The sequence below is a fragment of the Pholis gunnellus genome (assembly GCF_910591455.1).
Source record: "Pholis gunnellus genome assembly, chromosome: 8".
NCBI lineage: Eukaryota > Metazoa > Chordata > Actinopteri > Perciformes > Pholidae > Pholis > Pholis gunnellus.
In genome coordinates this window covers 23,240,682-23,263,688 of record NC_136534.1, presented here as the reverse complement: position 1 = coordinate 23,263,688, position 23,007 = coordinate 23,240,682, and the positions used below count along the sequence as shown (strand labels likewise).

Sequence of the window (23,007 nt, the reverse complement as noted above, 5' to 3'; positions counted from 1 at the left end):
CCGCGCCATCGCAAATTCGCGTTCATCGCGTCTGTGCATAGACTTTGTATGTAATCTCGCCACGTTCATCGCGTTTGGTGTGAACACACCTTAAGGCTGTAAACCATGTATCCATTCTCGTCTGAGCTCGTCTTCATGTGTGTATTGGAAGCTCAGCCAGCCTTATGATTGGACAATTTTAGAAAATGACACCTCTTTAGACGTGTCAGAGTCTTAGGAATGCGGTAGTAGAAGCTTGGTGTTGATTGACAGAGTCTTTAGCCAGTAAAAATCAAAAAAACGCCTTGCACCCCCGTGCGTAAAATTCCATTCACCAAAAGTCTGACCCCCTCTCCCCGGGGTCCCACAAGTTAGGTTGACCCCCCCTTTCTCAAGGAATCCGATGACAAAGACACAGGACATCCATAGCAGCAGTGTTTACCAGGCAAACTTATGCCATTCTTTTCGTGATTCAACGTAAAGGTGAGGTCCTGCATGGATTTGTTTTCGGTGAAGCGGTTGTTGTTCTGCCGTTTGTTTGCTCACAGCTCCGTACTGGTTTTACGGAGAGAAATTCTGAAGATATCTCTGGATTCTCTGTCGAATTCTCATGCTCTGCAATGTATTGCTCAGCCGTGTAGCCGCTAGCTTTTTTGTTTGTAGCTTTCTCAGGAGTGGTAGTTTGCCGAGTCATGGCGACAGATACGTGATATTGTGGTACATCTTCTAGTTGCTTTTATTAGTTGTGTATAATTGTGTTTTGGAGTGTGTAAAAAATAACTTGCATGATAGTGTTGCCCAAATGTTGCTGTTTAATCTGGTATATAGCATGTGTAGCATTCATTATATTCGTTTCTGAAAAGTGCATTCTACGACACTCTTTGCTAAACTGTCTCGCTGGAGGACCAATGGTCCTCGGTCAGTAGCAGTGTTTGCAAACCAAATGTTATTGCACTTTTTTTCATATAGCAGTACTTTTAAAATAAAAGTGCACAATACACTACTTCTGAATTCATTATTGAATTTTGCACATAACAATGCGATTAATCGCCAAAGAATATATATATATATATACTGTACAGTATATCTGCATATGTGTGTGTATTATATTGTATTGAATAATATTATTATTAGTGCTAGGCAACGATTAAAATCTTTAATCGCATTGACGTGACGTGATTGTATTAAGTGTTTATCAAAGTGTTACTTATTGCTTTTTTTTCGTGTTGGAATAAATGTTAAATATTTAACTGGAAAGTAGTAATGCGTGTTTGATGCCTTAATTTTTTTTGCATTAAATCATACTGGGATGTTTGCTGAAATTGATTGGATGGCCCTACCTAGAACATTTTCCACCAGCCGCCACTGGAATTGTTAAGCCCAAGGGTGTAGTGACTTTCTGATGCATCGGCTCAACTTCAAACGGCTTACAGTAGAATGGAAAGGCATCTGAGGTAAAAGGCAAATACAAATCAAAAGAGCATTGGTAGATTACAAGGTAGATCCGTGTGGTCCCGTATTAAATGAATTACAGTCATACAACACATGTTGGCTGAAGACACACCCATTGCTTGCTTTGGCACTAAAAGCATTTAGAGAAAAATAAACAAAGCTTGTTATGCTTTGGGGTGTTTGAAGTCGCATCGCTGTCCGGGTCTAGGCGTTGCCCGTGTTTACATCTTACGACTTTAACAGTTCCACAGTGTGTTTTCACTTCTTGAAAGTTATTGTAACCTTTTTGGTTGCATAAAAAATGTTGGTCGGTTGTACTACACACTACTACACAAAAAAAACAAGATGGTGACGGACAAAACATTAGTCCACAAACCAATGGGTGACGACATTGTGCCTAATTCCTACGTCCACTTCTTATGTACAGTCTATCCTCCAAATGCATGCTAATTACTCTGTCAGCTGGATGTGGAAATATTTGTTAAAAGATAAACTACAACAACTTTAAGCTATGCGTGTAATATGTCAATAGTGTGTTTACAGCATATAATACTGCTTCAACTTAACTAGCAGCAGATTTAAAAGACATCTTTGAAAAAAAAAGACAAAGAAATCAAACCGTCACGCTGAGTGATTGCCTCTATGGCTAATCAAACCCCAAATAACATCAAAGACCTCTCTGTGGGCCACACAGTCAGATTATCTGGAGAGCAAAGAGCACCAATATTAAAAGGAAAATCTCACAGATGATTACTCTAAATAAGTCATAATCCACTGCAGGTCTACATTACAGTGAGATTGTGTATCATGTGCATTTAGATTACAGTCATGTAAATATGTGAGTATATTGTACCCATTTTGCTTATTAGCATACCTTTATTGTTTCATTTGTTTTATTCTGACATTCTAAATATAGTACAGTGCATGCAGTACTAGTATTTATTTATTTAATTTGGTTTATTTCTATATTCTCAGAGAAGCATAAGAAATTATTATGTAGTTTGTCTGCAGATAAACTGTGAAATAAATGACTCGGACTGCTGGCTCTGCAAGAAATTCTGTGTGAACGAAGCAGAATTTTATCTTTTGAGTGACGTTGCATGTTCCCATTCCTCTCTGTTCACTCGTGATTATGTGTCTGAATACACAAGCATTATGCGGTTATCGCCTCTTTGCTTATTGTGTTGTACAGCACGATGGGTAACTGGAGTCAAACAGTCTCGGTGTATCAAAAACAAGTTCTACTTGGAAATATGAGTCTTGTTTGGCCATTTTTTTATAGATTTCTTTGAAAATGTCACCGTTGTGTGAAAGTATCGTGGGGAGTAAGACTGTGATTACACCTGCTGTTATGCTCCTTATTGTAAAATACATTGTCTCATTGCTGCTGCGTCAGAAAGCAAAGTCATTTATTTGAGTTTATTTACTTTTTTGAAAGGAAAAGTTCTGTCCCAAAAAAAGAAATCTGAATATCCAAAAAGAAAAACAAGACTAGGATTGTACAGCGACTCAAGTGGCTCAGTAAGACTCCATTAGATGTATAGCATATTAGTTTAACGTGTTTTGAATGCTAATATTTGATCGTGCTAAACACAAATTACAGCTGACGCAGGTGTGAATGACAGTTTTGCAGGTAAGGTCATAAATCAAACTACTTAAACATACACAAACATTTTATCACCAACACTCCACTAACTCCTCTCACACTTCCCTGACAATCGCTCTGCACTCATTCGTATCAGAGACGTTCATATCCAGACACAAGTTTAAAGAAGCCCTAAGCTCCAACTCTCTTTTTAGCCTTTCAGTTCTTGTTCCTTTTGAGTTTGAATGCACTTATTGTAAGAAGCTTTCGACAAACACGTCTGCCAAATGTAATGTAATGAATGTCTGTATCACATTTCATGGCAATCCGTCCGATAGCTGCCGAGATATTTCACTCAAAAGCACAAATCTGAAGCTCATGGCGCAAAAGCAGTGGCGGGCCGTGCATTTTATACCTGGGCCTTCTGTGCTGTCCTAGTTGAATAACCTAATTATGAGCCACAGCTACGGTTATTATTTGTTTCTTGGGGTGTAACAATACGTATTCGTAGTAAACCGTTCGGTACGAGGCTTAAGAACTGAACAATACGTTTGAATAATACTAGTGCATTTGGAAAATGCAGAAGCATAAATTGTGGGAAATATGTTTTCGGTGGACTGAACGGGCTTTGTGACCTCTCAACACGGAACATCATTAAAACGACACAATAGAAAATCTAACAGTAGTAACGCTACTGCAGATGTAAACACAAAAGCACTTCACTTACCACAGCTGCTGTTCACTTCAAGATAAAGTCCATCCTCCTCCCTTTCCTTCGCGGTTGTTCAGTACATCAGTTCACTTCAGTTCCAGTCAGAGGTCCTCCTGCGAACGTGTTCGTTGAGTTGTAAATCCACTCGGGTCTCAGCAAATGTTTCATTCTTAGCTATAAAATGTGCAACGCTTCTCCGCCACTGTCAGCCAGAAATACCGTTAGTACAAATCCTTTTCCATGCTAGCTGTGGGGTTGACCGACCCTTTGATACGATGTCCAGTTTTCCTGGTCTTGAGAAATCAGTTTCTCCTCCTTCAGCCATTGAGTTTTAAAAAATAAAGCTAGGTTAAAAAAAAAGAATCTACACCAAGCAAAATGCAAAAAGTAATACGTTCATTACATGCGAGTACTTTTTTAAACTGGGCAATAATGCCGAAACGTTTTTAAAAGAGCACCATAAATAGGCAGTGTAAACCTCACAACACTGATCAACATTGAATGCTATCAAACTTTTATTAAAGTTCTTCAATATAACTTGATTTAAGATTAGAAAGGGGTACTGTTACGGCCTATAGTGTGCCTAGGGGTACACTGGAAGTGACATAAAAGGTGATGGAAAACCTTGGCAAAAGTTTAACAAAAACCAAGAGGATGAGGCAGCGGCCATTAGATACATTCAACAGTATAGATGAACAGGGACAAACCAACTAAGTAAGGAAGCGTGGCCGTCAGGGTCTCTAAGGCCAACATAATAAACAAAACCCCCATGCTAACTGGAAAAGAAGAGGTCAGCTGGCCTACAAACAAACAAACCAATACTGAACTCCCCAAGTAGTCACAAAAACAGGAGAAAACTTTACAAAATAAAAGGCAGAGAACCCCTCCAAAGCTTCCATTAAGTTTGAAACCCAGGTATGGCAGACAGCACAAATGCTCTTGGTAGCAGCAACAGCAAACCCACAGTGCCACAGGCCCAGAGTGAACAAACGGGAGCCGGGAAACACTGGATTCGGGGGTTGATTGCAGCTCGACTGATGAAATGAGGACTCTCAGGTGCTTGTGTGATACATACTTTGAAGCACTTACTACTAACTGCAAATGCATGCAGCTTTTGTAACTCTTCCCTTGGAAGAAAGACAACTCTGATTGCAACGGGGTTTTATTCATTTTCATAACTTACTTTCAAGTTCAATTTCCTCTACTGATAACATAAGAGATTTTCCACAACAGCACTCACCTGGAGACCTGCACCATCAGCTCCCCAGAACAGTCAGACCATGGGCACAGAAGTCCACAGACACAAACCCAGAGGTGATGCTTAACCACTAACAAAGTACTACAGCCTTCCCTGTAATAAAGACCTTAAAGTATCTCCTAATTCCTTTGACTTCCAACTTCGTATGACTCAACAAAATACTTGACTGACATGTTCAACACAGTATCACAACATTCCTTTTCCATCTTTCCATCAATTTCTCCAGGCAACAAAAGGTCAAGTGTTTTTCTGATGTCCACAGCAAGTAAGTAATAGCTTTTAGACTGAGGGATTTGTCAATAATATTTACATCAATGACCATGCAATGTTTTTTTAAAGAATTCCAGAGGGTGGTGCTCGGGAAGTTGGTGGACCTCATTGAGGAAGTGAAAAGAATCGGGAGAGGGGTGGAGCCCGAAGGACTTCATAGACAGGTCCCGACATTAAACAGTTTCAACTTTCAGTAATGCTCACCTGTTTAGAATGGCTCCATAATGAGTCTATGCCATATCAATTTTATTCCCACTTCTTTAGTTGACAGATATTGTCAACACTTTTGGTGCATCCACCTGTAACCATGACACTAACCAGATGTTTCCAGTTGCGGTTCAATGAAGGTGGCCATCGGTTTTATTCTTTCTACTCCAGAGCTGCTTCTTGCTGAGTACAATCCATGTGAAGTATTTCATGTGTTGTAAAGCCACGTTTAAAGTAGTCTTCAATGTACTCAAAATACATATGTCAAATGTAGGGTAACCTGCCAAAGAGCTGCTCCTATGACTGTTGTGTTAAAGTATCTCATAATTTATTTTATTTTCCTCTTGTAAATTAAAGTAACTGAGAGAAAACAGGCAGAGTTGTTATAGTATGTGGAGCAATACTACAATATGTACTACAACAGAGTTTGATCTTAACGGTGATGTAACAACAGTCTTCACTGAAAAACAGCATTTTGTGCTCTTCTAATGAAACCTGGACAACAACCTATATGTGACCAAAAAATAATCTTTCTTGGAGATGATCCAGAGCTTTAAAATATCAGGTACAGTTAATGCCTAACATTTAGATCACATCGCTTATAGCCTCTTGTATAGGAGACACAGAGAGTAAGTGATGAGGCGTAACATTGTTCTACATGATTGAATGCATTTCATTCACAGGCCACTGGTTCAGATGAAGGCAGATCAACTTGACACTGGGATTCAGAAGCAGGAGGTATGGTGAGTTGTACAACAGAGCCATCTGCTGGTCTACAAGGGTTGTTGGTTCTTTCTGGTTATTGTACAGTGGAGACAGTATTTGACAATACACTGCTAATCAAAGTTTATGTTTCTAGCCAATCTGTATAGACCAGTGGCTTCCAGCCTCTTGGCCCTTAAAACCAGCAATTCTTCTTGCAAGCCCTCAGATATTTCATGCAAACCCTGGTGGAGGTCCCGACCATCAGACTTGGGACCACTGATGTAGGGTTATACTAGATTCTGTGACACAATGATATGACGCGGCTTTTTGTGTATGGAAAGTTGATATTTAAAGAATATTACATGACAGGAAAAAGGTGCAATGCTGTCACAATAATCAACCCACTTCTATTCATGATGCATCATTCGTGTTTATTTTATCAGTATGTATGAAGTCAACTAAGTTTTCCCCTTACTTTGTTTGCCGTTTGGTGCTGAGCAGGTAGCGTACAGTGGGTTTATCAAAGCGTTGTCACCAAAAACAGCTGTCTGTTGCAGCTGGAAACAACACTGATGAGAGCGGTGATGGAGAGCCAACCAAAACAATTAAAGACATTAAATAGCTCTGTAGAGCTCAGAGAAACTGCTGAGTCTGGTATTAATAATTATCTGTGGGTTTGTCCGAATGTCCTAACCCCGGGAATCAGAATGGGCTGCACACCATGTGCTCTGTTCTTGGCTCGGGTTGACACAACCATGTGAGGCACAAAGGCTCCTTGCTGACACCCACAATCTTCACTAACTCAGCAAAATAATAATAAGAAAAAGACAATACAGGCAGAGTGCAGGGCCTCTGTAGATAGACACCACCACACACTTCTGGTGGGACAGTGATGATTGAGAGGGATTATTTTGGATCTGGGTGATAGCAGCCCACAGTAGGAACCAGTAACATTTACACACTGAAGCAAAGATAAGCATCAGGGGCCTCCTCTGGTGTTTAAAGTTGATTCAGCTTGTTGCTTATGTAAATTCATGCAAATACGTCTATTTTCTTAGGTGGTGGCGTTAGAAGGTGGTGACGCTGTGAGCCACAGTCAGGTGCGATCTGACAAACCTGATCATTTGTTCAGTGTTGTCCCCAACCACGGGAAATATTCTGTTTTAGTTTTTTCCCAAGCTTCACCATACATATGGATATAATAATGATGTAGAAGATCCAGCACCAGACAGTTTAAATAGTAGATACTTGTAGATAATAAAGGGTCTTTGGAGCCACCATATTGTATGTGAAGAGAAACGTAGTATACGAGTATGAAGAAAGAGTTACTAATAAAACTCTTGCATTTGTGCTCTGAATGTCAATGTAATAAAAAAAACAAAATGGCCACTTGACGTTGTCACATTCATGTTATATGGAGGGAAGAAGGACATCAAATTTAAAAACAACTAAAGCATTTAAATGTTTAATTCTTATCAACCATAACAAAATGACAGCACTTGATTTTCAACATCATCTGTATCGTATGATTATGTGTAGAATGAACATTTTTGATTTCATATTATGTTGGTTTTAGGTGAATTAACAGTAAAACCGTATGTCCTGCTTATGATTACACATTTCTGCAATTAATATCATTGAGTTGGATGAGTCCCCATAAGTATAGTATATGACACATCACAAAACTCTGTCCCATGGGGTTTTGATTAGAGATTGATATATAAAAAGACTCCCAAAGCATCCACTAAAATTGAAGGCAATCAGTACGAAGACACTTTTGTTTTGCTTGCGTCATTGGTATATTATTATAAGATCACAGGAAATTGATTACAGTTGCAGTAGCTTGCTTCATAGACAGAGAACCAACAAATATGTAAAAAGTCTGAACCACTTAATTACACTTTGCAGACTCAGTGGCTTCTCTTTAGGCTATTGGATAGATTTCAGTGTCGCATTGGCATGAAGCAGGACACAAAATAGCCAACAGAATATTGCCGCATCCAATCTCTTCTGTCAAGGTTGGACAGTTGATGTATCTGTTTATGTAAGGACAGGGGTTGGCTGAAATGAAACATTGGAGAGGTCAGCTCATTGTCTTTTTTTCTACCGCAGTCGAAAATTGATATATTTGCCGTAAAAAGAACCTCATAACATCTGTTACTTACTGCACAGTTTGTCGTCACAGTTGTTGGGACAGGAAGCACACGGGGGTCCAGCCTTGTAAGGTTTCCATCCCTTGACGTTTCCTCTGTTAAACAAATTAGAAACTTCAGTATTTTTAACCCAACTTCATCTGACTCAGAACTAACCTCTGATTAAATATACAGATATAAATATATAAATAGACACTTTTATTGTTCATTTTTCACCCTCACCAACGTCAAGCTCTCCCAGAAATGATACAACAAAGTCTAATGGAGGGTGAATGAGGGTCACTTACGCTCGGAAATAATGGCAGCCGTAGAAATAGACGTTGTTAGGGCACAAAGACACCCCACAGCCAACTTTGTAGGAGCTGTTCCACACCACCTGACAACAAATATAAAACCAAAACTTTAATCTTTTACATTAATAGTAATGCATATTGCTTGTTCAAACACTGCCATGACTAATTTATTTGGGCCCGAGCAACCGACAACGTCAGTCCAGCGAAGGCCCTATTGAAATTGTAAGGGTTTTTATTCTTCTGATTTGTAGTTGTCTGCATTGGGAGCATTTTTGGGGTACTTGCCATGCATGAAAACTCACCAAAATGTGCACACTTGTCAGGCTTGGTGGAAATTTACGTGTGATATGGGAGTTGTAATTGCGTGTTACAAAATGCCTCTCTACAAGTTGGACCGGCGACGCCCCTCGGCCAGTATGTCCGATTTACTTGAAATTTGACACACATGTCCAACTCCGCTAGCTCTACTAAAAAGCCTCTCAGACCCCTAAGCTCCGCCTAGAAACATTTTCCACTATTTTGAAGTTAGTGAAAAACACATTTTTGCGAACTCCTCCTACACGCTGAGTCGGATTGCTACCAAATTTACTGTGGATTATTATTGGATCTAGATCCCCAAAAGTTATCAAAAGCTTTTAGATCTCTCTATGCGTGTACAAGATATGGACCAATTAAATTCATAGGGGCGTAGCTTATATATCAATACACAACTTCTAAACCATTTGTCCTAAAATCACCAGATTTGCAGCGTATGTGCACATCGCATCCTGTAACATACCCTGAAATTTTCAGTCCAATAAACCGCTAGGGGGCGCTACAGTAATTCACCCATTTATTGATTTTTCATGTTTTCAGCCTTTGTAGTTTAACAAAAATAAAAAAAATAAAAATGTATGCGATCAACTTTAAATTTGGTCAGGATGCTTTTAAGTTATCAAATTCGTGGCGTAGCGGCCATTTTGCGTCATTCGGCATGAAAAAGGAAGTTGTACATTATCACATTATCACAGTGTATATTAAAAAGTACATTATCCAATCTGCACAAAACTTCTTATGCATGATGCTGCTTCAAGCTTGAGCCAATTTCCATGCTAAAATGTTCACATTGTCATTGTGCCACCTACTGGCAAAAGGAAACGTCACATTTTATACTTTTATTTACTCCTCCTAGCCAGTTGACCTGATCTGTCTCAAATTTAGTAAGAATAGTCTTATGACATTGATGATACGTCACCATGAATATTGTGAGTTTTTGTTGAACGCTGTTGCCGTGGCAACGCATCATTCGCCATGAAAAAGGAAGCTGATTGTTCAGTGGCTTAGATGTTCAAAAACTTATGAAACTTTGTACATGTCTCATAGGTCATGGGAAGACAGTCTATATGGGTTTTTGGCTTGGCCGTTTTAAATTGCCTCCATAGCACCCCCTACAATATTTTAAAAGAGCAGCTCCAGCGCTACGTTTAAGGTACATGTATGAAACTATAGGAACATGTATCGCATGGAGACCTAAAAATAAGTCTCTTGGGACCATGCTCTAAACCAGGGGTGGGCAAACTTTTTGGCTCAGGGGCCACATTGAGTTTTAAAATTTGACAGACAGGCCGGGCCAGTAGCAGATGGATGGAGAGTGTTTGTGTGAACTAATATAAATTACAAGTAAAAGCCATTACCTAAAAAGTAAAGAAAACTTACACTTCATTTCAGTGGGAGCAGTGTTTTTGCTTACTCTTTTTTTGCCAGTGCATCAAAGTTTGGTTGTGGCAATTCTCAGGACAGATCTGAAGTGTTCATCAGTTAACTGTAATCTGTGGCCTGATTTGTTGATGTTAATCACGCTGAACGTCTGCTCACACACGTAGGTAGAGCCAAACAACACCAGCATCCTCTGTGCCATCCTCCTAATGTTTGGAAATTTAACTTCGCTTAGTGAAGCATACAACTCATTCAGTATAAGGGAGTTGAACTTCTTTTTAAAACTAAAACGATCTCCGTCCACACAGCCTTTCAGCATTGTTTTAGAAATGATCTCCGTCCAGACAAACACGCCTGAAAACAAATATCACGTGACTATTCGCGTACACTGGGCATGCGGGTGCCGTGTAAACAGGAAGTAGATTGGTTGCTTAGCTAAACAATAACAATAATAATAATAATGAAAAGGTCGTGTTTGATACTTAAGATCTTCTCTAAAATCTTCCTCTATGAACTCAAACAGACACAGTTCGTGGAAAGTTTTATTTTTCAGACTTAACGTTAGTTACAGCGCTGCGGGTCTTGCTCTCTCTCTCTCTCTCTCACATGAAATTTACTCTTAAAATGAACACTTACACATAAAAGTTTACTAGATTATGGGTCCATAAGTGGTCAACACATCTCTCACTCGTTTTCTCAGTTTCGTTGTTGTCTGTTCTCACTCATAGCTCTGCTGGTGGCTTAACTATCTGTCCTACTGGAGAGCAATTACCATTTTGTACCTTTTGCATTTTATCTGCGGACTTCACAATAGTTGTGCAGAACAAAATAAGCATTAATGAGGACAGGAAAGTCCTCCGTTTTGTGTCCACCACCCTCCCTAAAGCCGCTAACCGTGACTTCAGACGGCCGCTCCGTAGATCTGATAACGCCGCTGGACACGCCGCTTGCTAATCGCTCCAATAACAGCTGCTTCCTCCGTAATAATGCAGACTTTAACTGAACTACAGCTGCTAGTAAAGACAACAAGGTCAGCAACACCTGTAATCAGTTGTCCATGTTAAATTAACCTGGTAGCCGATCGGGAATCAAGGCTGTTGTTGTCTGTGAGCTTTCAGGTAAGGGTCACGTGATAGGGGTGTGACGAGCACGTCGTGACTGCTAAGAACCAATCAAGTAGCGAACGCGGGTGTGGGCGTGATCTAGAGAGAACAGACCAGACCACAGCAAACGTCAATTGTGTCTGGAGTGCGCCATCTAGTGGGATCAACTGAAACGCCGGGTATTGCAGGAAAAAGGCTAAATGAATGCGGTCTTTACTATAATTTGGACAATTTTGTCCCAATATTTGACGAGCCGGATTAAAAAGCCCAACAGGCCTTTATGGCCCGCGGGCCGTAGTTTGCCCTGCTCTAAACCGTACTGGAAGTCGGCCATTTTGATTTAAGTGTGAATTTTCCCTTGATTTTGGACAATTTATAGGGCACTATACTAACGACAAACCAAAACAGTGAGCTGAAAGATGCCAAAAGACTATTGCATTACATTTGATCCATTGGTAAAATATAATTGAATATAAACATATAGTTGAATTAAAAGTAACCATCCAATAACACAGCAGCAACATTACCGTATGTTGTTATTGCTGCTGTTGCCACATACTTTGTTTAGCTAAATGTTACCTGTGTGTAGTGACCAACAGTTTGGCCAGTGGTGGAGCCATTGGGATACAGGTAGTGTGCCCCCTCGCTGTCCCAGGTATTGATGATGTCCGTCCATGAGTTATTTTCAGCCGAATAGAACAGATTCTCACCCAGTTCATATCCTGCTCATTGGGGAGAAACACATGGCAGCACGATTAATGGGTTTCTGCAAACACAGTGTTATTTCCATGTCTCAGTAGATTCTTTTCTTTTCAATAAAACAGGGTTCATTAATAGGCCTATTGATGATAATCTCCTTGATGATTACATATCCTACTCCATGTAATTTGTTATTAAAAGAAGGTATTAAGACTGCAGATAAGATGATGTTCCCAGTGACTCTGATAATCAATCACAAGGTCACTCAATTCACAGGGAACCTTTACACCGAATGCACCTCTGATGTATTATCTAAGGTGCTGGCATTTGTGGAGCAAGGTTAAGAGGAAACAAAGAAGAAAGAGGAAGAGTAAAGGAAGAAATAATATACCATTGAGCATGCGGGTGCTGGGTTCTCCGTGAGCCAGCTTACATTCGTCGACCCAGGCCTGAGCACTGGCTGCTACCTCCTCACTATAGCTCTGTAAAAAATCAAGCGTTTCATTTCAAAACACCCACAACCAGATTGCAGAAACAGATCCATTGTCTCGCTAAGATATTGGTTTTGAAAATGGGATCATTTGTGATTTGAAAGACTGAAGAAATTTCTAAATATTTTCCACTCTAAATCTTAGAATATGAAAACGGTTGTTGAAACGGGCTTCTCCTTTGAGACCAGCTGCTGTGCTTTTCATACAGCCCAAAGCAAAAACTCAGCTCCAAGATAAACATGAGACTTTTTATTTATTTTTCTTCTTCTTTTGGGCAGAAACCTTACACCTCCAGAAACACCCAACTCTTTTGAAAAGGAAATGAGACATCTTTATTCTCCTGTTGACTGAAAGATTTCCAACTGTGTACAATGCTATTGTAGTGGTCGGGTTTGGCTCTCGAATAGATTAGAAGATGTTGACATTAATCAACTGTAATGAACATAAAAATGACATTTTAGAGTGTTTATATTTATCTATGACAGACCATATAGTCAAAATGTATTTTCACATTTCAAATAGCATTCATACATAATATGTATTGTTGGTCTAAGGTAACGAAAACACAATGATTTTTATTTTAAGGTAATTATAGACAAAAGAAAACACTTATTAATATTATATTTAATTTCTGCTAAAGATCCTTATTGAATGCAACACACTGGCCCTTTAAGGTTGAGTCAGCTCCTAATCATCAAACTGTACAACCCTGATTTTGAAAATGTTATGATTTTCAGACGTCGTGCAGAAGACCACACCCACTTAAAATGTATTTAATTTTAAATATTACTCGAGCTACTTTTATTGTGCAAGTAGAAAGCAGGACTGACCATTAACAGCATGTCAGAAGCAGTAGGCTCAACTACTCTCCGGAAGGCATTGTGAACGGCAACGATCTCAGTCTGAACCGCTGCGTTTTCTGGGCAAATGTCTACACAGACACACACACACACACCCACACTTAAAACCACTGGGTAAACAACATATTAAAGTTATAAAATAGGTTGATATTTACTCTGGTGGTTTAATATTTATTCGCCATGACTCACAAACATATCCAGGTTTAATTACTCTGAAATAGCTTGACATAACAGAAGAATTTACAGAGAGGATTGTACCAAATCCCATAATTGTATTGGGAGACTTAAAGGCTTGGTTTCACAGTTGATGCCTAAAAAAAAGTGTCTCTGTCTGTAAAGTCAAACACGTCAGATGAGGTTAACATTGTGCTTACCTGGCTGTGGACACACGATGGCACGCAGAAACGTTTGAAAAGGAGAAGAAATTAAAGTTAAGTTCTTATCAGGACACCAGGGGAGTAGTCTTTACTATTTTCAAGAATACAATGTATTTTATATTTACTTAAAAAGTTAGGGCATTAGCTGAAGAAAAAAAAGAAAAAATACTAATCATAAAACAAGGTTCTTTCAGTGTTATAAAAGTTATTCCTAATACACACACTGTTGGCTATGTGATATTTATTATTGGAATAGTGGCATTTTCTTTTATATTATCGTGAATGCTAGTGTTGTCTAAACACAAAACCATTAGTGAGATAATTTGCTTCCTGAAAATATATGAATTCCAGCAGAAAGTGTTATTTTTAGTTTAACGTCTCTGTACCAGTCCAGTGTGACCAAATCAATAATAAATATTGGAATTTTCAGACTATAAAATATATATATATTGATATTAGAAGAAGGTCAGGTCAAATCGTGAATTATTGAATATTATTATAATTGCCCAGGCCAAGATTGGACTTAGCAATGGATCAAGTTTTATTGGCTCACCATTTAGTTTGCATGTGAAACCTTATTCTGCAGAGAACTCAGTGAAGCAACATTAATACACAAAAAGTCTGTCGAAAATGTACTGAAATCTCTTAAAACCAAAACATACTTTCCAGCCTATGGAAAACACTCCGAATGCATAATGCATTGTATTACAACTACCTGTAATAAGTCAATACTTCTACTCACCACATTGCAGGCAGAGTGCACTTGCTGCAGAGTCAACATGCAAATCAGGAATGCCAACATTTTCCTGGACAAAAAAGAAGATGAAAAACAAAGACTTTTATATGATATTCTGGCAAAAATGTTCCCGAGTAATTGGATTCTTATTTTCAAGAAATTTGATCGATCAAAAAGATATAAAAAATATGATATAATATAATCAATCCAATCGTATCATCGAATAATCGAAAGATATTAAAAACAACGTTTAGGAAACCCAGTAAAGAGGCATACCTGTCCCTGAGTCTTCAGAAGGTGCAAGTGGGTTGGTGCTTTCCTCTCCCTCCTTTTAAAGACTCAGCTCTGTTGCTAACTCTCAGATATTACACATTTCCCTCAGGCAGTGGTGTATAGTAACGAAGTAGAAATACTTCGTTACTGTACTTAAGTCGTTTTTTTGGATATCTGTACTTTACTTTACTATTTATATTTCTGTTGACTTTTATTTTTACTTCACTACATTTTGCAAAGAAAACTGATACTTTGACTCCGATACATTTCCCCTGAAACCTTCGTTACTCGCTACAAAATAAAATCTATCTTTAGAAAAAAAATGAATCACGAGACCAACGTCGGGGACTGTGGTGGAACACAGACTGCAAGCAAGCAGATTTGGTGAATCAGTGGACCTAGCTTGCAAGTTAAATCATTGGTTAATCACGTTATTACGCAATTGCAAACAACTGCTCTCAAAGCCGCGGTTTTTTGATTCCCAGTGATGCCCAGGATGCTCGCTAGAGAGCGACTACATGAGTAGAATTCCACTCTACGATGACTGATTTCATGATGGAAGCAGAAATGGAAGCACCTGCTGCTCCCGCAACAAACGACGGTGGTGACGAAGACCAACACCGTGGCCATATTTGCGAGAAATGTTTTCTTATGTTGGAGTGAAAGATTCTTCGTACCAGATGAAGTGCCTCTTACCCGAAGCTACTGAAATATTGGCATTCAAAAACTCCCCATCCAACCACAGGAAACACATTGAGGTGCATTAAGATGAATCCCATGAGCCGCAACGTTAATGTTTAGTTATCATAATTATCATAAACCTGTTAAGATATCTAGCAGTGTTTCCCACAGGATTGGAGTATATCTTTGTCGGGGGAGGGGGGGAGACAGGTCTCTGATCTTCTAATTTAGCTATACATGGTGTATGTTAGGCTAACGTTCGCTAGCTATCGTAAATCAAATGAGACAATTAGTGTAGTAGACAGATCGCTAGCGAGTTAGTGAGCTGAGGAAGTGTTGACAGTTGTGAGATGTTGTTGATTTGAGTCATCTTAGCTATAATCATTGCAGCACTAGTTGGCTAACGTTAGCTAACTTAACGTTAGCTAGCCACCACACCATATGATTGACGAAAATATTCGAAAATATGACTGATTAAAACATGACTGGTGCAAAACAGAAAAACAAAAACCTGATGTAAGGTTATGAAAACTTTTAAATTGTAAGTTAAGTCTTTCTAGGAAGCAATCGTACAAGATCTTTAAAGCTGCACTATCGATATTTTTTCATTTTATATCAACCTTTTAGTCTCTTTGAGCTCATTGTTTTGCTACTTTCTTGTTTTGTTTCACTATTGCTTGATGTTCTTTTTGTATATTTTTGTCCCATTTAGAAAAAAATAAACGATAACGCTTGTTATGCTTTGGGGTTTTTGACAAGTCGCAGCATTCTCCGGGTCTAGGCGTTGCCCGTGTTTACGTCTTATGACTTTAATCCTTTCACTTCATGAAAGTTAATTGTAACCTTCATAATCCACTGGAGGTCTACAATACAGTGAGATTGTGTATCATGTGCATTTAAATTACAGTCATGTAAATATGTGAGTATATTGTACCCATTTTGCTTATTAGCATACCTTTATTGTTTCATTTGTTTTATTCTGACATTCTAAATATGGTACAGTGCATGCAGTAGTAGTATTCATTTATTTAATTTTGTTTATTTCTATACTCTCAGAGAAGCATAAGACATTATTATGTAGTTTGTCTGCAGATAAACTGAAATAAATGATTCGGACTGCTGGCTCTGCAAGAAATTCCGTGTGAACGAAGCAGAATTTTGACCTTGCATGTTCCCATTCCTCTCTGTTCACTCGTGATTATGTGTCTAAATGCACAATAAGCATTATGCTGCTATCGCCTCTTTGCTTATTGTGTTGTGTTGTACAGCACAATGGGTAACTGGAGTCAAACAGTCTCGGTGTATCAAAAACAAGTTCTACATGCGTATACTCTTGGAAATATGAGTCTTGTTTGGTCATTTTCTTTATAGAGATTTCTTTGAAAATGTCACCGTTGTGTGAAAGTATCGTGGGGAGTAAGACTGATTATACCTGCTGTTATGCTCCTTATTGTAAAATACATTGTCTTATTGCTGCTGCGTCAGAAAACAAAGTAATTTATTTTAGTTTATTTACTTTTTTTAAAGGAAAAGTTCTGTCCCAGAAAAAAAATTCTGAATATCCAAAAGGAAAAACAAGACTAGGATTGTACAGCGACTTAAGCAGCTCGGTATTTTGACTGATAATATTTGATCGTACTAAACACAAATTACAGCTGAGGCAGGTGTGAATGACAGTTTTGTAGGTAAGGTCATAAATCAAACTAGTTAAACATTTACGAGATCCACTAACTCCTCTCACACTTCCCTGACAATTGCTCTGCACTCATTCGTATCGGAGACGTTCATATCCAGACACAAGTTCAAAGAAGGCCTTAGCTCCAACTCTCTTTTTAGCCTTTCAGTTCTTGTTCCTTTTCTGTTTGAATGCACTTATTGTAAGACGCTTTCGACAAACGCGTCTGCCAAATGTAATGTAATGAATGTCTGTATCACATTTCAATGGCAATCCGTCCGATAGCTGCCGAGATATTTCACTCAAAAGCACAAATGTGAAGTTCATTGCGCAAAAGCAGTGGCGGGCCGTGCATTTTATACCTGGGCCTTCTGTGCTGTCCTAGTTGAATAACCTAATTATGAGCCACAGCTACGGTTATTATTTGTTTCTAGGGTTGTAACAATACGTTTTCGTAGTAAACCGTTCGGTACGAGGCTTACGAACCAAACAATACGTTTGAATAATACTAGTGCATTTGGAAAATGCAGAAGCTTAAATTATGGGAAATATGTTTTCGGTGGACTGAACGGGCTTTGTGACCTCTCAACACGGAACAAAAAAAAACAAAAACAGCTGAGGCTACGCTAAACTAGCTTAACGGGAAAACAACCGCGGCAAACCCCGCGATGACAGGATGCTTCGTCATTAACGGACAATGTCTAGTCAGAATCAATGTAATTAACACAATAACAAGAACAAACTCACATGAACTAGTCACATATATTATATGACAACAAAGCATGACAAATCAACACAGCAACACTGCAGCGCTAACACGCGTATTCCACCGCACACTGAAGAGCACGAGCCATTCAACTATTATTCACATCAGAGGGAACAATATTCACCATATCATAAAAACGACACGATGGAAAATCTAACAGTAGTAACGCTACTGCAGATGTAAAAACACAAAAGCACTTCACTTACCACAGCTGCTGTTCACTTAAATACAAAGTCCATCCTCCTTTCTTTGTTAACAAAGAGTTTAATACCGCGGTTGTTCAGTACATCGGTTCAGTTCAGTTCCAGTCAGAGGTCCTCCTGCGAACGTGTTCGTTGAGTTGTAAATCCCCTCGGGTCTCAGCAAAAGTTTCATTCTCAGCCATAAAATGTGCAACGCTTCTCCGCCGCTGTCATCCAGAAATACCGTTAGTATAAATCCTTTTCCATGCTAGCTGTGGGGTTGACCGACCCTTTGATACGATGTCCAGTTTTTCTGGTCTTGAGAAATCAGTTTCTCCTCCTTCAGCCATTGAGTGTTAAAAAACAAAGCTAGGTTAAAAAAAAAGAATCTACACCAAGCAAAACGCTAAAAGTAATAAGTTTATTAAATGCAAGTACTTTTTCATTATTTTTTGTATAACTTTTTTAAACTGGGCAATAATGCCGAAACGTTTTTAAAAGAGCACCATAAATAGGCAGTGTAAACCTCACAACACTGATCAACATTGAATGCTATCAAACTTTTATTAAAGTTCTTCAATATAACTTGATCTAAGATTAGAAAGGGGTACTGTTACGGCCTATAGTGTGCCTAGGGGTACACTGGAAGTGACATAAAAGGTGATGGAAAACCTTGGCAAAAGTTTAACAAAAACCAAGAGGATAAGGCAGCGGCCATTAGATACATTCAACAGTATAGATGAACAGGGACAAACCAACTAAGTAAGGAAGCGTGGCCGTCAGGGTCTCTAAGGCCAACATAATAAACAAAACCCCCATGCTAACTGGAAAAGAAGAGGTCAGCTGGCCTACAAACAAACAAACCAATACTGAACTCCCCAAGTAGTCACAAAAACAGGAGAAAACTTTACAAAATGAAAGGCAGAGAACCCCTCCAAAGCTTCCATTAAGTTTGAAACCCAGAGCTCTCCTACTAGAAAAGAGGCATCGTTAAGTCACCGGGCGTAACAGGTACTATAGTGAATGGTCTTTTCAACATATATTCTAGCCTAAGCCTTTTAAATTTGGGTGTAACCCCTTTGTAATCACCAACATTTTGTTATTTAATTGCATTTATTTTTTTTCGTTGACATTCCACACTGTTTATGCTAATGTGTCATGATTTTACTCTTGTTAGGTTCTGTACGCACTGTAATGGTAAAATATACATAACCTTATTATGTCCAACTATGTGTCCTTGCTGTGAACCCGAAACTTACGTGTCATCTATTAAGGAAAATGGCTACTGGCAAAGTAGCAGAACAATTTGCAAAGTAGCAGAACAACTGACTGGAAATAACAGCCTACGATTGTTATTGTTACCTTATATGGAGTAAAGAAAGGTCAGACCATACAGTAATCAGGAACTTGTGTTTGGAACCACTCGTCTGACCCAGTAGTGTATCGAAACTGTAAAAGGTCAGCTGCGAACAACAGATAACCCCTCGTAGGTGCGACGCTCTAGAGAGATAACTTGTTGCTGTGTATATAAAGAAGCTTGTGTGATACGTACTTTGAAGCACTTACTACTAACTGCAAATGCATGCAGCTGTTGTAACTCTTCCCTTGGAAGAAATAAACAAAGACAAAGACAACTCTGATTCCAACGGGGTTTTATTCATTTTCATAACTTTCTTTCAAGTTCAATTTCCTCTCCTGATAACGTAAGAGATTTTCCACAACAGCACTCACCTGGAGACCTGCACCATCAGCTCCCCAGAACAGTCAGACCATGGGCACAGAAGTCCACAGACACAAACCCAGAGGTGATGCTTAACCACTAACAAAGTACTACAGCCTTCCCTGTAATAAAGACCTTAAAGTATCTCCTAATTCCTTTGACTTTCAACTTCGTATGACTCAACAAAATACTTGACTGACATGTTCAACACAGTATCACAACATTCCTTTTCCATCTTTCCATCAATTTCTCCAGGCAACAAAAGGTCAAGTGTTTTTCTGATGTCCACAGCAAGTAAGTAATAGCTTTTAGACTGAGGGATTTGTCAATAATATTTACATCAATGACCATGCAATGTTTTTTTAAAGAGTTCCAGAGGGTGGTGCTCGGGAAGTTGGTGGACCTCATTGAGGAAGTGAAAAGAATCGGGAGAGGGGTGGAGCCCGAAGGACTTCAGAGACAGGTCCCGACATTAAACAGTTTCAACTTTCAGTAATGCTCACCTGTTTAGAATGGCTCCATAATGAGTCTATGCCATATCAATTTTATTCCCACTTCTTTAGTTGACAGATATTGTCAACACTTTTGGTGCATCCACCTGTAACCATGACACTAACCAGATGTTTCCAGTTGCGGTTCAATGAAGGTGGCCATCGGTTTTATTCTTTCTACTCCAGAGCTGCTTCTTGCTGAGTACAATCCATGTGAAGTATTTCATGTGTTGTAAAGCCACGTATAAAGTAGTCTTCAATGTACTCACAATACATATGTCAAATGTAGGGTAACCTGCCAAAGAGCTGCTCCTATGACTGTTGTGTTAAAGTATCTCATAATTTATTTTATTTTCCTCTTGTAAATTAAAGTAACTGAGAGAAAACAGGCAGAGTTGTTATAGTATGTGGAGCAATACTACAATATGTACTACAACAGAGTTTGATCTTAACGGTGATGTAACAACAGTCTTCACTGAAAAACAGCATTTTGTGCTCTTCTAATGAAACCTGGACAACAACCTATATGTGACCAAAAAATAATCTTTCTTGGAGATGATCCAGAGCTTTAAAATATCAGGTACAGTTAATGCCTAACATTTAGATCACATCGCTTATAGCCTCTTGTATAGGAGACACAGAGAGTAAGTGATGAGGCGTAACATTGTTCTACATGATTGAATGCATTTCATTCACAGGCCACTGGTTCAGATGAAGGCAGATCAACTTGACACTGGGATTCAGAAGCAGGAGGTATGGTGAGTTGTACAACAGAGCCATCTGCTGGTCTACAAGGGTTGTTGGTTGTTTCTGGTTATTGTACAGTGGAGACAGTATTTGACAATACACTGCTAATCAAAGTTTATGTTTCTAGCCAATCTGTATAGACCAGTGGCTTCCAGCCTCTTGGCCCTTAAAACCAGCAATTCTTCTTGCAAGCCCTCAGATACTTCATGCAAACCCTGGTGGAGGTCCCGACCATCAGACTTGGGACCACTGATGTACGGTTATACTAGATTCTGTGACACAATGACATGACGCGGCTGTTTGTGTATGGAAAGTTGATATTTAAAGAATATTACATGACAGGAAAAAGGTGCAATGCTGTCACAATAATCAACCCACTTCTATTCATGATGCATCATTCGTGTTTATTTTATCAGTATGTATGAAGTCAACTAAGTTTTCCCCTTACTTTGTTTGCCGTTTGGTGCTGAGCAGGTAGCGTACAGTGGGTTTATCAAAGCGTTGTCACCAAAAACAGCTGTCTGTTGCAGCTGGAAACAACACTGATGAGAGCGGTGATGGAGAGCCAACCAAAACAATTAAAGACATTAAATAGCTCTGTAGAGCTCAGAGAAACTGCTGAGTCTGGTATTAATAATTATCTGTGGGTTTGTCCGAATGTCCTAACCCCGGGAATCAGAACGGGCTGCACACCATGTGCTCTGTTCTTGGCTCGGGTTGACACAACCATGTGAGGCACAAAGGCTCCTTGCTGACACCCACAATCTTCACTAACTCAGCAAAATAATAATAAGAAAAAGACAATACAGGCAGAGTGCAGGGCCTCTGTAGATAGACACCACCACACACTTCTGGTGGGACAGTGATGATTGAGAGGGATTATTTTGGATCCGGATGATAGCAGCCCACAGTAGGAACCAGTAACATTTACACACTGAAGCAAAGATGAGCATCAGGGGCCTCCTCTGGTGTTTAAAGTTGATTCAGCTTGTTGCTTATGTAAATTCATGCAAATATGTCTATTTTCTTAGGTGGTGGCGTTAGAAGGCGGTGACACTGTGAGCCACAGTCAGGTGCGATCTGACAAACCTGATAATTTGTTCAGTGTTGTCCCCAACCACGGTAAATATTCTGTTTTTAGTTTTTTCCCCAAGCGTCACCATACATATGGATATAATAATGATGTAGAAGATCCAGCACCAGACAGTTTAAATAGTAGATGCTTGTAGATAATAAAGGGACTTTGGAGCCACCATATTGTATGTGAAGAGAAACCTAGTATACGAGTATGAAGAAAGAGTTACTAATAAAAAACTTGCATTTGTGCTCTGAATGTCAATGTAATGAAGAAAAAAAAATGGCCACTTGACGTTGTCACATTCATGTTATATGGAGGGAAGCATGACATCAAATTGAAACAAAACTAAAGCATTTAAATGTTTAATTCTTATCAACCATAACAAAATGACAGCACTTGATTTTCAACATCATCTGTATCGTATGATTGTGTAGAATGAACATTTTTGATTTCATATTATGTTGGTTTTAGGTGAATTAACAGTAAAACCGTATGTCCTGCTTATGATTACACATTTCTGCAATTAATATCATTGAGTTGGATGAGTCCCCCTAAGTATAGTATATGACACATTACAAAACTCTGTCCCATGGGGTTTTGATTAGAGATTGATATATAAAAAGACTCCCAAAGCATCCACTAAAACTTAAGGCAATCAGTACGAAGACACTTTTGTTTTGCTTGCGTCATTCGTATATTATTATAAGCTCACAGGAAATTGATTACAGTTGCAGTAGCTTGCTTCATAGACAGAGAACCAACAAATATGTAAAAAGTCTGAACCACTTAATTACACTTTGCAGACTCAGTGGCTTCTCT

At 39.0% G+C, this 23,007-nt stretch overlaps 1 protein-coding gene across 1 annotated transcript; it reads right to left on the bottom strand.

Annotated features, from left to right (window-relative positions):
• Positions 1-8,092: 8,092 nt before the first annotated feature.
• On the bottom strand, positions 8,093-14,641 carry LOC306699727 (cysteine-rich venom protein-like; the record flags this gene model as incomplete). Its single annotated transcript, XM_079164448.1, has 8 exons — positions 8,093-8,229; positions 8,334-8,416; positions 8,609-8,697; positions 11,992-12,134; positions 12,503-12,593; positions 13,433-13,533; positions 13,837-13,840; positions 14,582-14,641. The coding sequence occupies 8 exons, from the start codon at positions 14,639-14,641 to the stop codon at positions 8,093-8,095; spliced, it is 708 nt and encodes a 235-aa protein (XP_079020574.1).
• Positions 14,642-23,007: the final 8,366 nt, after the last annotated feature.